General features: G+C 41.0%; 2 protein-coding genes across 2 annotated transcripts in view; one reads left to right on the forward strand and one right to left on the reverse strand.

The window, feature by feature from the left end:
- The window catches only part of LOC125003472 (85/88 kDa calcium-independent phospholipase A2-like), a 34535-nt gene extending 14258 nt beyond the window's left edge, over positions 1-20277 (forward strand). The window contains exon 4 of the mRNA XM_047577426.1: positions 19806-20277. Coding sequence (XP_047433382.1) covers positions 19806-19950 — 145 coding nt within the window. The 3' untranslated portion in view covers positions 19951-20277. The remainder of the gene's footprint in view (positions 1-19805) is intronic.
- LOC125003846 lies at positions 8283-15679 on the reverse strand. Its single transcript, XM_047578073.1, has 10 exons — positions 15094-15679; positions 14607-14909; positions 14284-14517; positions 14079-14183; positions 13680-13901; positions 13175-13510; positions 12722-13073; positions 12581-12638; positions 9352-9533; positions 8283-9214 (listed from the first exon to the last, which is right to left on the reverse strand). The coding sequence occupies exons 1-10, from the start codon at positions 15146-15148 to the stop codon at positions 9187-9189; spliced, it is 1875 nt and encodes a 624-aa protein (XP_047434029.1). The 5' UTR covers positions 15149-15679; the 3' UTR covers positions 8283-9186.
- Positions 20278-20552: the final 275 nt, after the last annotated feature.

A 20552-nucleotide genomic window follows, 5' to 3' on the forward strand; every position in this document is an offset into this window, starting at 1 on the left:
ACCTAAAACTATCAGATATCTGCCATCACTGTCTGAAATAATATTAGTCAGGGTAAATGAGACGGATTTACCGATCAAAATAGCCACCCCTCTGGCCCTTGAGTTGAAACTAGAATGGAATACTTCAGCAACCCAGGGACATTTCAGTCTGACTTGATCTTTGTTCCTCATTTGGGTTTCCTGCAAGAACACAATGTCAGGTTTCAGCCGCTTCAGATGGGAGAGCACCCTGCATCACTTGACAGCACCTCCTAGACCTTTAATATTCCAACTGATGAGTCTTATATTTGGGCCTGAAACATTAACCACGTGGAAAGTGGATGAAAATGAGAGGCAACCAGGTTCCCTATCTCACTCTCCAGGGGCAAGGGAGAGGGGAAGAAAGGAAGAAAGAAAAAAAGTAAGGCAAAAAAAACAGGGGAAAAAAAACACACACAGAGCTAATTTATCGAACTCACCCCAGAACCTCACACTCGAGCTCATTGTTTTAATAACTATGCTGTAACAGACCCATGTTTACTTGAGTGATTCCACAAAGGCAGCAGCGTCCTTCGGTGATGTAAATTCCCTTGTGACATCCCTTCTGGTGATGCGGAGACGCGCTGGGTGTAGCAGCCCAAATCTTATGTCGGGAATGTCCCTGAGCTGGACGGATGTCACTGAAGGCTGCACGGGCTTTGGCTGTGCGTGCAGTGAGATCCGGGAAAATTGAGACAGTTGAACCCTTCACCTTGATCTGCCGTCGGGTTCTAGCACGTCGTAGGATGTCGGCACAGTCTGCATAATAGTGTAGACGTGCTATTATGGGACGAGGGCGCTCACCGGGTTTCGGCTTGGGCTGTAGAGATCGATGCGCCCGGTCCACCACCGCCTCTTTTCCCAAGGCGAGGGCATCCTTCAGCAAGGCGGAAACTGTAGCCGCGTCAACCGCGCCGGTCTCCTCGGGCAGACCGAGTATCCTGATGTTGTTACGGCGAGATCTTGCCTCCAGATCTTCACATTTGCTGCCCAGAGCAACACGTTGGGAAAAGTTTGACCACTTTACTTTGAAATGAAAGCACATCGTCAGTGCACGTCGACAGCGAGCCCTCCATGTCCGTCACAGTTACCTTTAACACATGCACCTCCGACCGGATAGCCGCCATATTAGCATTTAGCTCCACCTTCACACTCTGTAGCTCGGACTTTATCTGAGCGAAGTTATTCGTCAATGCCGTCTCTAATTCTGTCTTAAAAATGCCAACCCACTCATCTCGAAGAGCGGCGAGGAGTTCAGCCTTAAAGTCCGAGGAGGTCATGCTCGAAACGGCGGCGGTTTTCTCTGGACTGGAGGGCTTAGCGGGCGGGATGGCCTCGCTGTTCCCCGGGGAGGATGCAGCCCGGGGGGGCGGCCTCGCCTGCGTAGCCGCTGGGTTGTTCGTATTTTTCTGTTTTGGAGGCATAACGGCTTGTAATACAGTCACAACGAGCTTGTGGAGTCGAAATGTGGAAAAAGAGAGCTCACGAAAAGGCCCTATATGATTAATTAAAAGAGTTTCACAAGAGCTCCTGCAGGCACGTCTTACTCCATTAGTCGCTACACCTGAAGTCCCCCACGTAATTATTATTACTAATTATTATCATAACTTTGTGCACGTGGCAGAAACAGACATGAACACACACCTCAGTCTCTTTAGCTCCATCATGCCACAGTGTGGTACCACATACACACAGCAGAGGGTGCATGTTTGCAGTTGTGGAACAGCAGCAGTGGCATTGCTATATTAATATACTACTATTTTTAAATCCCACTTGTTACCTACCCACCCTGACTGCCTCCATCTCTTCAGATTTTCTATCCTTTTTTAACCAAATCTTATATATTTTAATCTCATCTTTTTAGTATCTTATAGTTTTTTAATGCTTTTGATGTCTGTTTTGTATTTTTAACTCTTTCTTACTTGGTACGGTGTCCTTGGGTTTTCTAAAGGGCTCCTATAAATAAAATGTTGAACTATTATTATTATTATTATCATTGAGAGAGAACTGTGAGAACCGAGACCCAGTCACAGGTCACTGTTTTAATGCCAGGTGTGAACACATCAGCGATCGACTCGTTATTACATCACTCAAGATGCGCAAAAGGTAATTACAGGGTGTGAAAGGGACCAAAAAGGACTGTGTAGAGTAATAGACAACAAATAGAATCACACTGGTCAGAATCTGTCATAATAAATATGATGTGGACCCTTGAATATGTCAAATAATGATGGTTGTTAATCCAAGATGCTCAATAGTATGAACATAGGAAATAGTAGTGTGGATGGTATGAGAAGATTTTCTTAGGGGGGTGTCTCCAGGTAAACCTCCTCAGGTGGTGGTGAGCTCTGTGGATGTTTTCCGACCCTCCAACCCTCTGGAACTGGCCAAGAGCTTTGTAAAAGCAAAGGAGCTGAGCAAAATGCTGGTGGACTGTGTGAGTACAACACGTTTTTCAACATATGTATATGTGTTATAATTAGACAGTTTCTACGTAGTTGTTATAATTGCGAAAACATCTTCCTGGAAGTGTACAGACTCTGACGGCTGTGCAGTGGACAGGGCCAGAGCCTGGTGTGAAATGATCAACACCATCTAAAACAGGTCAGCTGACTATTACTTCTCCTTTTAGATACATCTTCTGTCGTTCTCATGTCTTTATCTGATTAAACATGACCTCATCCCCCGCCCCCACCTTTTTTTTTTTTTTGTCACACAGACTTGGCACGACTTGCAAAGAGCAAATATTTATCTGCTATCGCTCACATTATTATTATTATTATTATTATTATTATTATTAGGATATTTGAAAGGAAACATGTTTGATAGTTGTGCCTGTGTGAAACTGAAGAGCATAGATTCAGAGAGTTTGTACCTAAAGAAGAAACTTAACACATTAAAGTCCTGATTTTAGTTGAACCTCCTGTTAGTCAACAAGATAGTTATGACCAGACTCACAGCATGCAACATAAAATCAGATATATAGATAAAATATTCTACAATATTTACTCATCATCATAGCAAAATAGTCAATCTACTGCATTATTTCCTCTCTCAACCAGTAGAAAATGCTGTAAACATGTGATTAAGCATGAACAAAATATAAATACAAAAATACTGTGATACTGTCAGAAGATAGATTAATAATTAATTAGATTTTTGGTCATACTTCCGAGCCCTAACCCTGCTTCTATAAATGTCCTGTAGTTGACAGTTAAGTTTTTTTTTTTTTCTTGCCTTCCTGTTCTTGACAAACCGAACTGTGAAGTGTTTTACACATGACGGTGTTAACTGTGTTTTGTGCAGACTCAGTCCCCAGCTGTCTCAGGAGGTCCTGCTGGATGAGGTGAGCGACGCGGCCCTGGTGGACATTCTGTGGGAAACCCAGATGTTCCTGTATGAGAAGAGGGAGATCCTCCAATCTCTGGCAAAACTACTACTGGAGAACTGTGAGCAAGAGAAAACCACGAGAAGAGGGAGAGTGTTTGAGCTCGGCTCTAAGAGCAGTACTGCCATTTGTCTTGATTCAGGACTCTAATGTTTGTGTTGCTGTGTTTTATCTTTACAAAAAATGAATAACATAAGACTAATATATGAGTTCAGAGCAACACATGTGCAAAACATGGCAGGAACTGAAAACTAATACAGGAAACAACAGAGTCTCTGTAGCCTATTGAAAGGCCACGTATGTAGCATCTCTGAACCAGTCATTACTGTGGTTTATTAGGTTTACTCCATGAGAGGCTGCTTTTCATTTCTTCAGCTGGTACATACAAGAGGAATGTTAAGAGGAAGTGGTATTAACTGAATCTAAAGATGAATAGCCCACGCACTGACACCTCTCCACGGTGTTGGAGATAAAAGTCTCCTCCTCATTCCTTTTTCACTGGTTCCCAATTTTCACCCACCAAAAAACAGCGAAGAAACTGACACTATATACTGAGCTTCGTTGGTCCGTGGCGAACGACCATTGGTCAAGTTTTCGGCCAATCCTACCGGAGCATGGCTTCAAAGATGGGACGTTCACACGCGCTGTGCCATTTATCGCTTTAGTGTGTTTATTGCTGTTTCTATATTCGAATGTAATTGTTATCAAGATGGTGTTCGGACAGGGTCCTTTGTGGTAATTTGTGGTGGGTGTTTTACGGGACTCTAGATTCCCTTTATTCGTTGTAGTTGTTAACATTTTCCCTCATTTTTTGTTGTGTTCAGGAGGGAGATAAGGCCAGATCAAGGAGGCGCAGGCATAATGTAGGGCAGCTAAGTGTGGGCGGAGCCAGGGAGCTGAGGACCGACCTAGATGACAGCCGTGAGCCTTAAAAGACCGGACGTGCTGTTGTGGTCTGAGAAAGAAAGGATAGTGTATTTTGTGGAGTTAACTGTCCTGTGGGAAGACAGAGTTGAAGAGGCGAATGAGCGCAAGAGAGACAGATATGCGGAGTTGGCATCGGAAGCGGAGCAGCGAGGCTGGAGCGCCCGTGTGCGCCCAGTGGAGGTCGGCTGCCGTGGATTTGTTGTGAAATCCGCCATTGCTCTCCTGTGTGAGTTGGGAATTCGCCGAAAAGAACAGAGGGTTGCCGTAAAAACATATGTCCCTGGCAGCGGAACGAGCGAGTCAGTGGCTGTGGCTACGGAGGAAGCACGCTAGCTGGGGAGCATGCTAAAGGTAAGGCTAGCTATGTGCTAACATTAGGTAGCAGTTGTAGTTAGATTAATCTTATCTGTCGGTTGAAAGGCACATGGTGGCGTGGTGGCTGCATTGAGGGGGGTGACTCCGGGACGCTGGAGCTCACTGTTAAGCCTTCTTGAGGTGTCGTGGGCCTAACTTAACGAAACATCGGTGAAGGGAGGTGCCCACTTGAAAACCCCAATGATGTGCGGCACACTGCCTACTGTTGCTAGTTAGGCTCGTTTGCTGGCGTTTTCTTGTGTGTAACTTCTGATCTTGGCCGAGGGGAAGAATGTTGTTTGAAGTATAGTTGCATGTCCCATCATTTCTTACTTACTATTAGCGGTTAGGCTAATTAGTTGGTGCTTTCGAGTGTTTCGTTTCCGTGGCTAGGCTAATTGTATCTCGTTTCTGACATAGGCAGAAGGATGAGATGTCCTGGTCTGAATGTAGTTGCATTCCCATCATCTCTGTTACCTACTGCTGGTTTCTAGGCTAATTAGCGTGTTTTATTTCTGTGGTTAGGCTAATTGTACCTCGTTTCTGACATAGGCAGAAGGATGAGATGTCCTGGTCTGAGTGTAGTTGCATTCCCATCATTTCTGTTACCTACTGCTGGTGTCTAGGCTAATTAGTGTGTGTTTTATTTCTGTGGTTAGGCTAATTGTACCTCGTTTCTGATATAGGCAGAAGGATGAGATGTCCTGGTCTGAGTGTAGTTGCATTCCCATCATCTCTGTTACCTACTGCTGGTGTCTAGGCTAATTAGTGTGTGTTTTATTTCTGTGGTTAGGCTAATTGTATCTCGTTTCTGACATAGGCAGAAGGATGAGATGTCCTGGTCTGAATGTAGTTGCATTCCCATCATCTCTGTTACCTACTGCTGGTGTCTAGGCTAATTAGCTGGTGTTTTTTATTTCTATGGCTAGGCTAATTGTATCTCATTTCTGACATAGTTAGTAGCTGACCACTGGTCTGCTGGTTGGTTGTCCAGTTGGACCCGGCTTCTAAGGGAGTTTTGCCATAGATCATGGCACAAGGGATTGTAACATCTCGTCCTGTGTATTAATGAATCAAACAATTGTGCTCCGTTGGAGTCCTCTTTTCGTTTACCTTTTGTATTTTATCGGGCTAATTCTTAAGTTTTGAGACCACAAGATGCCTGACAATAAATACTTTTTATTTCTGGCAAAATATACTGTGTTGCGTCCTCTTTACCCCTCAACAAAGCAAGGTCGTAACATTACTAATGCTATATTATTGAATCTGTGATACAAGCAGAAAATCTGCATTTAGCTGCAGTGCAGTTTGGATGATGGTGGTGGTGATGAACCACTTCTGCCTTATGTCTGGGACCCGTATTTGCACCTTTCTTCTTTCCACAACACACTTCCACACTTGTGTTATCTATTTATACTCTCGTTCAACCTCACACATGTTAATAAACTGCGTAAACAATACACAGTTAAACCTCCCAGTCACTGTGAAAGTGTCTTGAATGCATATTATTAACTTATATTATTGAAACTGGCATGAAAACGAGACTTGAACGATCATTTATTTGAAGGACAAAGGAGAATTAGGAATTAATTGCTGCTACTTTCCCAACCTGAACAGGAGGCAGCAGTATTTTCTATCGTTTTTTTTTTTTTTTTTTTTTGTTTTATATTAATTGCTGAAGTGTATACTAGTATGGTAATAACGTATATTAATATTAATCTCTGATGTATCCATGACTGATTTGTCCTTTTTGGGTTAGCTAATAGGATTCTTATTTAAGAAAATTAAAATCATGTCACAAGTGTTAAGGTTGTTGGTTCATATTTATTGTGTTGAGTTACACTTAGATGAATTGTAAAACAAAACGATAATATACAAATACACAAATATCCCACAATTATGTCATTTACTAGCTTTATTTTTAACTTTGCCACGGAGACACGGCGTCTCCGTGGCAACGTGTCCGCCTGTGAGCTAATTACCGTTGCTAACATTAGCTGCTCTTGGAACATAACAAAAAGGAGAAAGAAGCAAAGTAAATGCCAGATGAAGGAGTGCCATTAGTTCACAGATTTGAGATCTTTCGCCTCCAGCTAAGTCCCGCCCCTCAATAATCGTCACACTGTTTACAAGCTGTGAGGGGACCTATATCATAGACATTAATACGTAGACGCTCTATTGAACACTGAACGGCGTTCATACGTCACCGCCGGAGTCAGGAACTGGAAGATGGTAAAATGCCTCGTACATGTGCTGCTTGGAATTGTTCTAATCGTTTAGGTATCCAAACCAAATCCATTGGAATTACCTTTCACAGGTAAGTCTTAAAAATTACACTTGATCGTATTTCAGCCATATTCTGCATAATTTTTCACCATTATAACAGTGTTTTCGGAGCGTAATTTGTCAACGTTATGGTAAATACCATGGATTCCCGCGCAGAATTCATTTAATGGTATTTACTTTAACTTAGTCTGCTCACGGTATTATATATGATAATCAAAATATAACGTATGTTTGTAACAACTAGGGTTGCCACCCGTCCCGTAAAATACGGAATCGTCCTTTATTTTGCAATTAAATGTTGCATCCCGTATTTTCATAAATGTCCAATACATGTGTCTGTCTCACACATATACACTAAATCTAACAATAATGAACAAAATAAAACAGGAAATACTACGTTGTGGTAGTACTTTGTTGTGCGTGTGGCGCTGTCACGGTTGCCTAGAGACAGAGACTCAAAAGAATATGCGCCTTTTTAAAAACGTCCGTTGCACTCGGGATTCAACCACGTCCTCAAAAGGGAGTAACAAGAAATACACTTGGATAAAGAAGTGAGGGAAATGTGTTTGAATTGTTTGAATCTGGTCTACTCCACAGACAAGAGAAACACAACAGTTTCTGGTGAACCCAGGACTGTTGAGGGAAGGAGTTATGTTTTGCACTTTCTTGTTTTCTTTCTTGAATAAGCAGACATGATTGCAAGTGTTTTTGTTGTTTTTTGTTCTCAGTTTATTTAGTTTATATTTTAGTTCAAATTAAGGCTTTATGTGGGCTAATTAACAGCACATTTTATGCAACAATGTTGTACAATAAAGAATGTGTTCAGCATTTCAAGCTTTAAGATAAAGAGATAGATGCTTTATTCATCCCAAACTGGGAAATGTGAGTAACTGCTTTCTCCCTCGGGCCTGTGGTGGTCATGGCCCCAAGGAGCCGTGGTGGTGGTCCCTTATTTTCATTTCTGAAAGGTGGCAACCCTAATAACAAGTCAGTTAACTTATCCATAGTTGGAAAGCAACTGTCATTGCTTCCAAATGGCCAAAAAAATAAATGAATAAATGAAAATGATATGTTTTTTTTCTTGTGTGTGGAGGGGGTTTAATCTACATTTATTGTTATTCATATATTATTAAAGTGTAACATACACTGTTTTTTGATGTGTGGGATCAATAAAGTTATTGTACTAGACTAAAAAGGTTTAATACATTGTTTTTGGTACCTGTTTCCCATCAACTTTAGTGTGTGTGTGTGTGAATTAAATAAGCTGAGGCTTTAACATAAAATTCAATCAATCAATCAATCAAATTTATTCATAAAGCACATTTAAAAACAACTGAGGTTGACCAAAGTGCTGTACAAAAATTAAGTGAAGAAACAAAGCTAAGGTAAAGAAGTCCTTGAGCCTTGATCTGAAAGAGTCAATGGAGGGGCCAAGTCTGACAGAGGAGGGGATGCTGTTCCACAGTCTGGGGGCAGCAACCGCGAAAGCACAATCACCCCTGAGTTTATGAAGAGACCATGGAACTTTTAAAAGCCCTTGGTCAGTGGACCTGAGGGGCCTGGAAGGGGAGTAAGGAGGTAGAAGTCCTGACAGGTAGGAGGGGGCTGCTCCTTTCTTATATACAAATAAAAAGTTTAAAATCAATTTGAAATGTAACTGGCAGCCAGTGGAGGGAGGCAAGGACAGGGGTGATGTGGTCTCTCTTTCGAGACCCTGTCAAGAATCTGGATTTTAAAATGTACTTTAAAATCCTATTTGTATTACTTCACAGCGCAGCTTTGCCTCCTCCAATATGGCGGACACGCACTTACGTCACATCAGCGGGCCAACCCAGTCAACGAGGCGTCTACGTATTAATGTCTATGGTCTATATGACAACTAGTCCAGTGGTATTTTCTTAAATGTGAACTTTCCTGTTGCCATGTTTTGTATGTACTTTAATAGCTACAGTGTACAGTACAGTTTTCTTGTAGCCTTTACACTGTGTGATATACGTAGTACTATAGTATCACTTGGCATTCACCATAAAGATATTTTTGCTCAGTATCTGACTGAGAATAATAAAAAAGCCTGAGAGAGTCACACACAGTCATGAAAATGAGTAAACCTGTATAAAAAGTTCATGGTTTCAGTTCCGAAAACATGTGGTGGACGTTCAAATCTGTCCGTCTGTCTGTCTCTTTGAGTTGTCCTTTGCTGTGTTGTACAGTCTCTAGGTATCCTCTGCCTGGTCATTGAGCCTGAAAGTAAAGATCACATTATTTAATCAGGCTAAACATGCAGTAAAGCATTTTAAAGAATACAGTAGAACACGAGGAGACCTTTTCAGTAGCCAATCTATAACACAGGTTGTTTTGGAAAAGCAGGATATACTCACTCAGAGGTTGAATTAGACCTAAATTTGACAGCAGCGTAGGGGACCATCTCTTGGTCTTGGGACTGAGGTGGGTTTGCGAGGGAGTAGATAGGATCTGTGTTGTCCTCTGAGAAGTGGATTCTGCTGTAGAGAAGTTCCTGCTCTGCTGGTTGAGCTGAGGAGTCGTCATCACCACAGTTGATCTGATGAAACACCAGAGAAATTGAATTAACTGTTTAGCTGAGCTTTGGAAGTAACGCTGAGTGATACACTGAAGTTTTTGCTTTTGAACTAAATGAAAAGGAGCAAAAATCTTTTCTTTCTACTCTCTGTTGTCACCCACACAGCAACCAGTTGTCTTTAGTGATGTTGACTTTTAACCGGTACACAACAAGCTGCACAAATGGCAGCTGAAGATGAAGGAATGACACCAAACAGAAGCAGTTATGTTACTCGACTGATTTGGTTCAGTAATGTTTAACGTGGAACACACCACTGAGATGTGTAAAGTTTAATAAAACTAACGTAGCAGCACAATAAACCTGTGACAGCACCTGAAAACAAAAACATACAGAAATGTGTCTTTATGAGATTGTGATGCTTCAAAACCACAACTAAATTACGAAATGAGTTGCAACATTAAGTGGCCTCACCACGTATTACAAGACACTGATGGAAGAAAATGAAATAATCTTGTCAAGTAAATATGATGAAAACAAGTTTAAACCATCGAGCTGCAGATATTTTGCTGAGGTACAATAGCCACAAAGGAAAGACTGTGCTGCATCTGTAGAAGATTTACTCAACAACAATAGATCTGTGGAGCAGCAGAGCCATTAACGCTGATATGAGACGTAGTGTTTTACCTAAGATTATACATGAAGCTGCTGTTATGGTGTTATTCTTACAATATGGACACACCAATCTGAGACATCTGAGAACCATCATCAACAAAGGCCAACGATGATGTTACCTCACGTCTCCTGAATCACGCTGATCTGTTGATCTATGGTTTATCTATGATCTTTACTTTTGTCTCTTTTGTTTCTTTTCTCATGTTCTGGTTCTAAGCTGAGCAGCCAATCAGAATGATTTCTTTGATCGTCTCTTTCCGCAGTTGATTAAACCAGTGTTGCAAGATTAAAGTGTTTCACACCCGACTGAGAGGTTTCGTTGGGCAGTTGTTGGCAGGTGAACAAACTTTCATCTGGTCTGGGATCAGTTTGGTATTTTTTCTAATTACTTTTCAATGCTGATTTTAAACAAATCCATTTAGAGAAAGATGTGTTTTGTCTTCACATGACCGTCAGTGTCTAAACACTAGAGAAGCTTAATAGGCCTGTAGTTGAATACATGACAATGTTAAATGACAATTGCAGATATCTGTAATTCAGTTTTGACTAGGCAGAATGAAAGTTAACGATATCTCAAACATCATGCATGATGTTGCTCTATTTTAGATATCCAGACATACGTCACTTCCCCTTCACGCCATAATCAAAGAAGAAGAAATAATTTCAGAACGAAGTAGGATGGCGTTGGCTGTAATTGAGAAAACCACAAGAAAATGAGGCCAGTAATGCATTCTCCGCATTCCTCCCTGTCAGCTCCTACCTTGCACAGGCTGCGGGGTTGAATATTCGAGTAGCTCTGGCTGCTCCGCCATCTTGCTCACCACAAGTGCAATGTTCATCAACAACCGCTCCCGCTTGAAGTGGTAGGCGGGGCCTTCTGCAACGTCATTTCGCCTAGTCAAAACTCTAATTCAAGATATCTGTAATTACATTCTGACTAGGCGGAATGAAAATTACAGATATCTCCAATATCAGATATCTATAATCAAACTTCAGTTCAGTTTAATGGATATCTACAATTAAATTGCGACTCTTCCTAATTCCAGTTTGGGATATCTACAACGTCATTTCGCCTAGTCAAAACGTAATTTAAGATATCTGAAAAGGAACATGTAGATATCTTTAACTGAGGTGAATTAAAGATATCTTGAACTGGAATTATGACTAGTCAGAATCAAATTGTAGATATCGCAAACTGGAATTACTACTAGTCGTAATTCAGTTGCAGATATCTGCAATTCACATTGCAGATATCTGCAACTCAATTGTAGATATCTGTAATGACGAACCCCATACACATGAATGGCAAAAATTACGACATTTATCCTAGGAAGAATGGAGTTGTGGATATCTGAAATGACAATTGTGGATAGGAAGAATGGAGTTGCGGATATCTGAAATGCTCTTTTTAGCTAGGCAAAACTGAATTACAGATATCTGCAACACATATCCAGTCTAGCTTTTAAAGCTAGCTTTTGTTAAATCAGCTTGCCATACAGCGCATCCTCCATGACACACTCAGCCACCAGCCATCTCACTTCTCCAGGGTCAAACATCTTCACCTCTGGTCTGGAGAAATTTCAACTTTCGTTGTTTAGATTTGCTCGTGCCGTCATCCTCCATCTGTTTGCTAGCAAGAGGTTGTTTAGCCTCTAACTCCAGGTGTTTCTTCAGGTTACTTGTACTATTTTTAGCCATAGACATTTCCTTCGGCCTCCCACCAGATACCACAAAAAGGCTGAGGTCAGACTAGTGGCAAAACACACAGACCCTCACAGTCGTCCCAACGCTGGTAAATAGTCAAATGTCGTCTTGGTTTGTTAAGGCTTTAATGTTATACCACAATTAAACCTGTTTTATATCTATTTTATATATATGTATATATGGCAATTGAACTGAATTAAAATTATACCGCTCATTGACACCATTGTAAATGTTACCTACTTTACCCACTTACGTTGTTTTGAGTTGTGTGTATTGTCTTACTCTAGTAAAGTAATTACAACCATAGAGCTCTTGGTTGGGAGGGTTAGCATCACATCACATCACACTGGTTGAAGCTACTATTGGATATGTATGTGAGATAATATGCTTATTAAAATAAACTAATTCTGTACCGAAAACACAAAAGTTCATGGCAGCTCTCACAGGCTGTTATAAAGTCAAAGTACTTGTCATAACATTGGTGAGCAGAATAAATTTGACTATCTAATACTTCGCAAAAATTATTGAATTACTGGCCGAATATGGGATCCACCTCCAGGACCTGGGACAACATATTAATGTAACATGGAAAAAGCTGCCAGGGCCATACCAGACAGAAGCTGCTCTTCTGACTGGTATGATATGACATCATTATGACTCAAATGAAGCAGAGTTATTAATTTTGTCTTTACCTGCTCCAAGTTGTCCAAGGTGTCATTCATGGGAGATTGACTGGAAGTTCTTTTTTTTCTGGTGAGTGAATATAAAAACTTGGTTAGTGTGTGAATTATCTCGTGGGTCGCTAATCTCAGAAAGAGCACTGTGATGTTCACCTAATCCACAAGAAGACCATGAGAGATATTAAAATCAGGAGAACTGTAGAAACTCCTGCAGCTGCTGCTGGGTTCAGTTTAGATGTTTGTTTAGTTTGGACAGTGAGAGTCTTTAGAGCTGAGTTGATGTCTCTGTTGGTTGTGACAGCACAGGAGTAGTTTCCTGCATCCTGACTGCTGACTGGGTCTAGAAGCAGGTGTTTGCTTTGGTTGTGTGTCAGGTTCAGAGGTCGATTGTTGAAGTACCAAATGTAGTTTGTGTTAGCAGGTAGAGGACAGCTGGTCCTGCAGGTCAGTGAGACTCTCTGACCCTCTGTCACCACTGGAGAGGGACTTATCTTCACTTTCAGACCTGAAAGACAGACAGATAGGGTAATAAATGTAAAAGAGACATTCTGTATATGAGGACATGTATTGATTGCTGGTAGGACATGAGTAACAGATTCTAATTACCTGTGACAACCAGAGAGACTCCAGGAGAACCAAACACTTGTTCATAGTTTGTTTTGATTGTGAAGATGTATTCTGCTGAGTGATTCTTCTTCAGGTTGTTTAATGTGAGGATGTGTTGGTTCTTCATGTTGTCATGAAACTTCACATTACGTGTCTCTCCAGTCAGCCATTGATCTTCCTCTTCAGTATTTCTCTTTACTTTATACCAAAGTTCAGACTGTGGCTGCTGGTTGTCAGGATGAGAGTATTCACTGGAAATGTTCACAGAGGATCCTTTCAGAGCACAGATACTTCTGCTGATATAATTCACTCTCAAACATTTCTTCTCCTCTACGCCTGAAATATTGATGGAAGACAACTCACTTTGAATAATCTTTAAATCATAATTTATCCCTGATGCAAGATGTCAACTTCCTAGAAGATAGAAATGTTTGAAACCAGGACCTTCTCCAGTAACTAAAAACATTTAAAAAGATACTTAAATCATAAGTTGGTTCATACTCACAGACGTCAGCAGAGCGCAGATCCTCAAGACCTTTTACAGCACAAGACAAACTTCCAGTAAAAGCTTTCCTAACTGAAACCTGTTGGTTCTCCTTGTTTCTGACTATTTGTCTGTTGATAAACCACGTAAATGAAGTCAGAGTGTCAGTATGAAGACAGCTGGTGTTACAGGTCAGTCTGATATAACCTGGTTTGTCTGGAGGAATCCTTTGGACCTGGATTTCTGTTTGGAGACATTCAAAATATTTTTCATCAGTTCATCTCTGCAGTGTTAAATATATCATCAAATAACATGATCAGATTTCAGTCATAACAAATAATTAATGTTCTCCAGTGAACGTATGACTTGACAGAGATCAGAGAGGTGGTGGTGGGAGGAGTGTAAATGAGGAAACTTCACCTCTGGGATATGTGATGGAGCAGGACTCATCTACTGACGTCTGCTGATAAGAACACATTCTCCCTTTAGCGTAGGTCACACTGAAGCAGGTCGGAGTGACTGAATCTGAACAAAACCAAACACGTATCATCAGTGAACTGGTGAACACGTGTTTTGAGGAAGAGTCTGAAGAGTAGAAATAGAGTTTGTAACTCTTGTGACTCACCCACTGAGACTTCAGGGGCTCTGAGATCCTCGTAGCCTTTGACAGCACAGGAGTATGTGACTGCTTCCTCACTGCTGACCAGCTCTTGGTACCAGGGAGACCAGTCCTCATAGAGAAACTCTCTGTTCTTGTACCAGATGTAGGCTGCAAGGTTTTCAGTCCGAGGACAACTGGTGCTACACATCAGTGTCACTGTCTGTCCCTCTGTGGCAGGAATCACCTTTACCTGCAGGTCTGAGATGGTAGTTTATATAAATAACAATAATGCATCACATTACTCTTAAAGTGATCAGTCTGTAATACATTAGTGATAAACACTGTACCTGTAACATGGAGGTAAATTATGTTTCGCTGTTTGCAGTTGTCTAGTTTGTTAGTTTCTGTGAAGCAGTAATATTTTGTATCATTTTCTTTTAGATCATTGATTGTCAGAGTGAAGTTACTTTCTTCTGACACGCTGTACTTTCCTTGATTCCCATCTGTAGAAATCTCAGTAGAATCATGTATTGAACCACTCATGTTGACAATGTACCATCTCTTGTTTGCAGTGTGACGTTGACCTGAGCAGGACAGAGTCACTGATGAACCCTTTAAGGCACAGATGCTGGTTGGTTTCCCCTGAACTCCTTTAACAGAAGATTTCATCATCAAACATCTGGACACATTTACAACGTTAACATGACTACAAGACCTCATAACATCAGAGAATCTGCTGCTTTAACTATATAAACGTTTACACCTAAACTCCACCAAGAAATATTAAAGTTACATATTTCAAGTAATATAAGGAGAAAAAACAATGGTTCATACCTGAGATGTTCAGAATCAAAGTCATAATCAAACATCCAGCTTCTACCAAGAACATGACTGTTGTCGACTCCAGCGTCTGATCAGGAAGTTGATTCTTCTAATGAACTTATTAAAGCTACAGCTGTTACTGTGAGACTTTATCAAAAGTCCTAAACATGAATGAATGGAGGTTAAAATCATCAGCCGTCTTCTTACAGACTGAAGACAGAATGAACTATTGGTTAGAGTGAGTGTGTCTACAAGCAGCTTCACACCACAACTATCACTTCCTTCTTCATGATGACTTTGAGGAAGAAGAGACCTCTAGTGAACAATCTGTGTAGTGCAGGACTTATTACAGTCAGTCTGTCTCTTTCTATATATGAGGGTGTGACTGCAGCTCATTCAGTCTTTTCCTGGTTGTTTGGTTCTGTAGTTGTGTAGCAATTTCCAGTCAGTTAAAAACATGAGGCACATTTTAAAGAGACACTAGTATTGATTTCACTTGATGTCATTTGTTTCTCACTGTATATTTTATCATCATACTAATATTATTCTTCATGGGGCAGCATAGCGGCTCGGTGGTCAGCACTGATGCCTCCCAGCGAGAAGGTCTGGGTTCAGGTCCAGTTCCAGGTTTGGTTTGCATGTTCTCCCTGTGTCTGCATGGGTTTCCTCCCACCTCCAAAGACATGCTCGTTAGGGTAATTGCACACACTAACAACATCCTGTTGCCAGACATCACAGGACACCCTAAGAAGACCCATGTCCATTCTCTGATGAGTCACAACTGTTTTGGAGGCTCAAGTTAGACCAACACAATATTAGGAAAGTGGTCATAATGTTATTCATGATCGGTGTACATAGTCCCATCTTTCTCTTTGTCCCTTATCAAGTTGTCTGTTGAGTTTCCTCTGTGTACTTCTGAGTTTTTATGACCCTGTTTACCGTGCAGGGCTTTTTGTTCCAAATTTAGTACATTTTGATAAAGTTTATTCCCTGTCCTTGTCTCCCCCTTGTGTCCACATCTGAGTACTACCTCTTCATCACAACACAACATATGTCTGTGAAGGTTCTCCATATATTTAAGCTCTAACAAGGTCAGCTGGACTAGACCTTCCTGTTAGTGGTTCCTGTAATCCGTCACTAGTTGAGGGGTGCATGTTTGTGTTAACAAAAAAATCTGTGTTCACACAACGAGCGACGACATCACATAACGGTCAAGCGTGGCCTGATGCATTGTTGGTGTTGAAGCTCTGGTTGTTGATGTTGTTGGATGGAGTCATAGATTCAAAAATCAACAGTGTTCTTATAGGAAATGTCTTCTATCCATATCCATTTACTAAAATATGTTGGATTATGTTTTTTTTTTAGAAATTTAAATTTGTTGGGGGAAATTAAAAAATATATATAAAAAATACATTTCTGATCAACCAAAGATTCTGTGACCCCAGCCCTGCAGTAGGCCCCCTGTTGAAGACCTATGCCTTAGCATATTGAATCATCTGAAAAGCAACGTGAGGGGTTCTACTAGTACCAATGCTGCCACACAAACCAAAAAAAAAAAAAAAAAACAGGGCCACAGGTGCTCACGTACTTCCGACCAATGGGGCGCTTCCTGGACGGAGGGCTGCTGGCCAACAACCCGACTCTAGATGCCATGTCAGAAATCCATCAGTACGACAAGGCCTTAAAAGCAGAGGTGGGAGAACAAGTAAGTTATTCATGTTTTATGTTTCATCTTAACAAATTGAATGACTAAATATGAATAACTTAGTCATTAAAACTGCATGTTATTAATTGGCTTTATCTCTTGATGTTTGCAAACTAAGGAATTAAGTCTGTACTTTTCTATATATATTATATATATTTCTATATATATTTTAGAATATGCTTGGTTCTAAACTCAAAATGTTTTTCTGTAATGATTCATTTTGGATTTATTTGTTTCTGTTTCACTGTCTGGTAGCAGGTTGTTTACAGTGATTACTGTGGCTGTGGATGCTGCCACGTTTCTAATTATTATCATAACTTTGTGCACGTGGCAGAAACAGACATTAACAGGCGCCTCAGTCTCTTTAGCTCCATCATGCCACAGTGTGGTACCACATACACACAGCAGAGGGTGCATGTTTGCAGTTATGGAACAGCAGCAGTGGCATTGCTATATTAACATACTACTATTTTTAAATCCCACTTGTTACCTACCCACCCTGACTGCCTCCCTCTATTCAAATTTTTTATCCTTTATTATTATTATTATCATCATCATTATTATTGATAGAGAACTGAGAGACCTGAGACCCAATCACAGGTCACTGTTTTAATGCCAGGTGTGAACACATCAGCGATCGACTCGTTATTACATCACTCAAGATGCGCAAACGGTAATTACAGGGTGTGAAAGGGACACAAAAGGACTGTGTAGAGTAATAGACAACAAATAGAATCACACTGGTCAGAGTCTGTCACAATAAATGTGATGTGGATCCAAGATGCTCAATAGTATGAACTTTAAAATAGGAAATAGCAGTGTGGATGGTATTAGAAGATTTTCTTAGGGGGGTGTCTCCAGGTAAACCTCCTCAGGTGGTGGTGAGCTCTGTGGATGTTTTCCAACCCTCCAACCCTCTGGAACTGGCCAAGAGCTTTGTAGGAGCAAAGGAGCTGGGCAAAATGCTGGTGGACTGTGTGAGTACAACACGTTTTTCAACATATGTATATGTGTTATAATTAGACAGTTTCTACGTAGTTGTTATTGTGAGTCATGAAAACATCTTCCTGGAAGTGTACAGACTCTGACGGTTGTGCAGTGGACAGGGCCAGAGCCTGGTGTGAAATGATCTACACCATCAACCACAGGTCAGCTGACTATTACTTCTCCTTTTAGCTACATCTTCTGTCGTTCTCATGTCTTTATCTGATTAAACATGACCTCATCCCCATTTTTGTTTTTTCGCCACACAGACTTCTTCTTTAATGTTGTAGTTTTTCTAAAATGTGTAGCAACACACCGACCTGACAGACATGGCTTGCAAAGAGCAAATATTTATCTGCTATCGCTCGCATTATTATTATCAGGGGCTACGGAGCAAAGCCAGCTTGTTATCCCTTGCGCGAAAAACTGACTGTGCTAACTTACAACAACACACACTACAGAGGTTACTTTGTGATTACAGTTACACATTTACATGTGCGTGTAAGCGCAACCTCCTCTCACACATACACACCCACACACACACCCACACCGGTGGCTTTATGTTATTACAGTTACAGATACACACACACACAAAGAGGATGCACACACAGACAGACATATATGCGCGCGCAAGCGAGCATTACTTTGTCACACACAGGCTAACTGTGCTAACCATAAGCTAAATCTGCTAACCGTATGCTAACTGTGCTAAATGTGGGTTAAGTGTGCGACATGTGGGTTGACTGAACTAAATGTAGGCTAACTATGCTAAATTACAACAACACACACCAACACTCACTACTCAGGTAACTTTGTGATTACAGTTACAGATTACAGCGCAAGCACACCTTCCTCACACTCCTCAACCACCCACGCGCACAGACACGCGTGCGCGTGGGTGGCTGTGGCCTACACGCACATGCACACACAAACACACAGGTAATTTTATGTATTTACAGTTACAGATACACTCAGGAAGAGTAGTAGGATGTACAAACATGCGCGCAAAAGCGCATATTACTCTCTCACACACAGGCTAACTGTAACCTAACTGTGCTAACCGTATGCTAACTGTGCTAACTGTGGGTTAACTGTGCTAACTGTAAGCTAATTGTGCTAAATGTAGGCTAACTGTGCCAACTTCCATGTTGACAGAGACGGTACACCTGGCATTAGCTCCCGTAGCCCCTTCAAAATTTCCCAGAAGGAATTTTCTAGTTATTATTATTAATTATTATTATTAGGATATTTGAAAGGAAACATGTTTGATAGTTGTGCCTGTGTGAAACTGAAGAGCATAGATTAAGAGAGTTTGTACCTAAAGAAGAAAGTTAACACGTTAAAGGCCTGATTTTAGTTTAACCTCCTGTTAGTCAACAAGATAAAGTTACGACTAGACACACAACATGCAACATAAAATTACAGAAATATTCAGGTTAGATAGATAGATAGATAGATAGATAGATAGATAGATAGATAGATAGATAGATCAGATGTCGTTGTGATAACAGCTTCTCAGTTCTGGGGAAATCCAGAAGTTGATGTGCATTCGTAATTTTTACCAAAATACAACATTAGTACAACCAGCACGTTTTATTATAGCAACTATTTAAAGGCAGTGCAGCAGAGTTTTTTTTTTTTTACTCTCATTGGGTCAATCCTCTGACTACGAGGAACTTGTGAGGAAATTATGCCAACCAAGAGGATGCTGACTCACACACTTGTCGTTTGTGAACAAATCTCATTAAAACCAGAGTTTGTAAAGTTCTGCTATAGATACAGTCAGTGGGAGCGATGAACACATGAGGCAGAGTGTGAGCTGTTGAGGGTACGAACTGTGAGTCTTGTCGTCCTCGATGTCATCCTCCTGTAGCGTCTCGCCGATGGCAGGAGTGATAAAAACATTACTATGCTTGTATAAATGTCCTGTAGTTGACTGTAACAGTTTTTTTTCCTTGCCTTCTCGTCCTGAGCAGTTGACAAACCAAACTGTGAAGTGTTTTACACATGACTGTGGTAACTGTGTTTTGTGCAGACTCAGTCCCCAGCTGTCTCAGGAGGTCCTGCTGGATGAGGTGAGCGACGCGGTCCTGGTGGACATGCTGTGGGAAACGCAGATGTACCTGTATGAGAAGAGGGAGATCCTCCAATCTCTGGCAAAACTACTACTGGAGAACTGACAGCAAGAGAAAACAACGAGTAGAGGGAGAGTGTTTGAGCTCGGCTCTAAGAGCAGTACTGCCATTTGTCTTGATTCAGGACTCTAATGTTTGTGTTGCTGTGTTTTATCTTTACAAAAAGTAAATAAAATAAGACTAATATGTGAGTTCACAGCAACACACATGCAAAACATGGCAGGAACTAAAAACTGATACAGGAAACAACAGAGTCTCTGTAGCCTACTGAAAGGCCACGTATGTAGCTTCTCTGAACCCGTCATTACTGTGGTTTACTAGGTTTACTCCTTGTATGTGAGTTGAAGGAGAGGCTGCTTTTCATTTCTTCAGCTGGTACATACAGGGGAAATGTTAAGAGGAAGTGGTATAAACTGAATCTAAAGATGAATAGCCCACGCACTGACACCTCTCCACGGTGTCTGAGATAAAAGTCTCCTCCTTCTTCCTTTTTCACTGGTTCCCAATTTTCACCCAACAAAAAATTGCAAAGAATCAATATATAGTGTTTTTACTAATGCTATATTATTGAATCTGTGATACAAGCAGAAAATCTGCATTTTGCTGCAGTGTAGTTTGGATGATGGTGGTGGTGATGAACCACTTCT

Source organism: Mugil cephalus, chromosome 2, assembly GCF_022458985.1.
Source record: "Mugil cephalus isolate CIBA_MC_2020 chromosome 2, CIBA_Mcephalus_1.1, whole genome shotgun sequence".
Taxonomy (NCBI): domain Eukaryota; kingdom Metazoa; phylum Chordata; class Actinopteri; order Mugiliformes; family Mugilidae; genus Mugil; species Mugil cephalus.